Source organism: Myotis davidii, unplaced genomic scaffold (genome assembly GCF_000327345.1).
Source record: "Myotis davidii unplaced genomic scaffold, ASM32734v1 scaffold674, whole genome shotgun sequence".
Taxonomy (NCBI): domain Eukaryota; kingdom Metazoa; phylum Chordata; class Mammalia; order Chiroptera; family Vespertilionidae; genus Myotis; species Myotis davidii.
The window spans coordinates 1,968,500-1,972,328 of record NW_006286674.1 but is presented as its reverse complement, the minus strand read 5'-3'; the positions used below and the strand labels follow the sequence as shown (position 1 = coordinate 1,972,328).

The window sequence follows — 3,829 nt, the reverse complement described above, 5'->3', positions numbered from 1 at the left end:
AAACCTCCCACAGCTAACATACTTAATGGTGAAAGACTGAAAACTTTTCCTCTAAGATCAGGAACAAGATTAGTATCCCCACTTTTGCCACTTCTATTCATCAAAACACTGGAATTTCTGGCCACTAGCCAGATCAGTTAGACAAGAAAAATAAATAAAAGGCATCCAAATTGGAAAGGAAGAAGTAAAATGATCTCTCTTGACAGATTATATGATCTGTTGTAAAAAACAACACAGAGACTAAAGATTCCACACACAAAAATTGTTAGCACTAATAAGTGAGTTCAGCAAAGTAGCATGAAACAAAATCAACACACAAATGTCAATTGCATTTCTATACACCAACAATGGCCAAAGCAAAAAGAAAATTAAGAAAACCATTTATTTACAATAGCATCCAAAAGAATACTTAGTAATTAATTTAATCAAGGAAGTGAAAGACTTGTACAATGAAAACTTCTGAAATAAATTAAAGATATAAATAAATGGAACACATCCCATTTGGAATACTAAATATTGTTAACTTGTTAATATTACCCAAAGGGATCTACAAAGTCAATGCAATCCCTATCAAAGTCCCAATGACTTTGTTTGTTTTTGTTAATACTCATCCAAGGATATATATTTCCATTGATTTTTAGAGAGAGTAGGAGGACAGAGAAAGAGAGAAACATTGATGTGAGAGAAACACATTAATTGGTTGCTTCCTACAGGCACCCTTACCAGGGCCAGGGATCAAATCTGCAACCCAGGTACATGCCCTTGACCTGGAATCAAACCCATGATCTCTCTAACACTGAATCACGCTGGCCAGGCCCCCATGACAATTTTTGCAGAAATAGAAAACCCCCTCCTAAAATTAATATGGCATCTCAAGGAACCCTTAATAGACAAAGCAATCTTGAAAAAGAAGTAACAAAGCTGGAGGACTCATACTTGTTATTTCAAATTTTTCTATAAAGCTACAGTAATCAAAACAGAGTGGTACTGGAATAATGCCTGACATATAAATCAATGGAATAGAATAGAGAACTCAGAAAAAGCCCTCACGTTTATAGCAGGATGATTTTTGACAGGGGTACTAAGACCATTCAATAGGGAAAGGACTATCTTTTCAACAAATGGTGCTGGGAAAACTAACTATCTACCTGCAAAAGAATGAAGTTGGATCCTTAACTAATATCATATGCAAAATTAAAGTCAAAATGGATCAGAGATATAAATGTAAGATCTAAAACTATAAAACTTTTAGATTAAAACATAGGGTAAAAACTTTGACATTGGATTTGGCAATGATTTCTTGGGGATGACACCAAAAGGAACAGGCAACAAAAGTAAAAACAGACAAATTGGGCTTCATGAAAATTTTTATATTTTGTGTATCAAAAGACAATATCAGTAGAGTAAAAAGGCAACCCACAAAATTAGAGAAAATTTACAAATCATATACCTGATAAGGGATTAATGTCCAGAATCTATAGAGAACTCCTAAAACGCAACAACAAAAAAGCCAAACAACTAGATTAAAAAATGGGCAAAGAATTTGGATAGATATTTCTCAAAAAAAAAAAAAGACATACAAATGGCCAATAAATACATGAAAAGATGCACAGCATCACTGATCATTAGGGAAATGCAAATTAAAACCACAATGAGATACTGCCTCATACCAATTAGGATGGCTATTATAAACAACAGCAAATTTGAACCTTTGTGCACTGTTGGTGGGAATGTAAAATGGTACAAGCCACTGCCTAAAACAGTATGGCAGTTCCTCAAAAATATAAAAATAGATTGACCTATGATCCAGCAGCTCCACTTCTGGGTATATACCTAGAAGGATTGAGAGCAGGAGTTATTTTAGCGATATTTCACATCCATGTTCATGTCAACATGATTCACGATAGCTAAAACATGGAAGCAACCCAAATGCTCATTGGCTGATGAATGGAAATGCAAAATATGATATATTAATAATAGAACATTATTCAACTTTAAAAAGGAAGGAAATCCAGACACATGCTACAATATGCACATAATGCTAAGTGAAGTAAGCCAGTCACAAAAAAAAACAAATTCTGTGTGATTCCATTCATATGAGACAGTAGTCAAAAATCATAAAGACAGAAAGTAGAAAGGTGATGCCAGGGCCTGGGAGGAAAGAGGTAAGGAAGAATTATTGTTTAACGGTATAGAGTTTCCATTTTACAAAAAGAAAAGAGTTCCAAAAAGGATGATGGTGATGGTAGCACAACTTCATTAATGTATACCACTGAATTGTAAACTAAAAATGGTTAAGATGGCAAATGTTGTTTTTATAATTTTACCATAATAAAAAGTAGAAAAATAAAATTGATGATCATGGTTGGAAAATATATATGTAGACATACATTACTTTTGTAATTTAAAAAATTAAGAGGAAAAATATTCAGAGTATGATTTCTAATTTGCAATTTAAAAAGAAAGTCACAGTATCAGTGTTTGTATCTGTGTTTTTAGAGGAGGAGGAGGACACTGCAAATATAGTGATAATTTCCTATTTAGCCTAAAGCATAACTTGCCATTCTTTTTCACATAGATGTATTTAGGGATTTGGGATAATCTACCAGGGGTTGTGAAATGTCAAATGGAACAAGCACTTCATCTTGATTTTGGAACTGAACTGGAACCAAGAAAAGAAATAGTGTTATTTGATAAACCAACTAGGGGAACTACTGTACAGAAATTCAAAGAAATGGTCTACAGTCTCTTTAAAGTAAGTATATCTATTCACATGTTGCTAGTATGAATCACTACACTCTCCTGAAAGAATTGCCAGCACCTCATTCTAAACCACAAGAATGGTGCTATTCTTTGACCTGTATCAAGACTCTTATCTTGAGAGAAATAATTCAAAGAAAAGAAAAAATGTGTGGAAGATATTTACTTTAATATTATAAACTAAAAATGTCCAGATATGAGAGGGGAGTTCTATAGTTTGACATTGTAGCTGATACATTTTGAAAAGGTGAAATAAAATCAGTACAACCTGCTTTGCAAATTATTTTTTTAAATTTTAAAGAAATCCTCATACAGAGATTAATTAGAAGTATTAAAAGATGAAAAAAATTACACTTTGGGAAAGAATCTTTTTTTTTAATTGATTTTTTATAGAGAGGAAGGGAGAGGGATAGAGAGCCAGAAACATCGATGAGAGAGAAACATCGATTAGCTGCCTCCTGCTGGGGACGTGCCCAACTGGGGACGTGCCCACAACCAAGGCACATGCCCCTGATGGGAATCAAACCTGGGACTCTTCAGTCCGCAGGCCGACGCTCCATCCACTGAGCCAAACTGGCCAGGGCAAATAATCTTTTTTTAATTGCTCTTATAATCTTTTTCTCTGGAGAGCTTACATTTTCAAATTATTTTATCCCAAGCAGGGAAATACATTTGTACCTTCATTATTGGAATAATGTAACTTAAAATAATTACATTAATGTGATAACTACAAAAAATAATTTTCAGTTGACCCTTCTTATAATTGGATACTAGAGGCCCGTTGCACGAAGAGATTAGTGCAATAGGCCTTCCCTTCCCCTGGCTGCCGGCACCAGTTTTCCTCTGGCACCCGGGACCCAGGCCTTCGCTCCGGCTGGAGCCTTCAGTCTTCCCTCCGTCACTTCATGTCTACGTATGCAGATTAGCCGCCATCTTTGTTGGGTTAATTTGCATACTCTCCTGATTGGCTGGTGAGCATAGCAGAGGGACAATTTACATGTTTGTCTGTTATTAGTGCACTGGTGGGGGAGGGGGGGTGTACCTCAGCCCGGCATGTGCCCTCTCCCCG

General features: G+C 35.4%; 1 protein-coding gene across 2 annotated transcripts in view; it reads left to right on the top strand.

Moving 5' to 3' along the window:
* Positions 1–3,829, top strand: part of FAM69A (family with sequence similarity 69 member A) — a 27,114-nt gene that overhangs the window by 20,119 nt on the left and 3,166 nt on the right. For both annotated transcript variants that reach the window (XM_015560329.1, XM_015560330.1), the window contains one exon: positions 2,579–2,755. In XM_015560329.1, the coding sequence (XP_015415815.1) occupies positions 2,579–2,755 (177 nt within the window). The remainder of the gene's footprint in view (positions 1–2,578; positions 2,756–3,829) is intronic.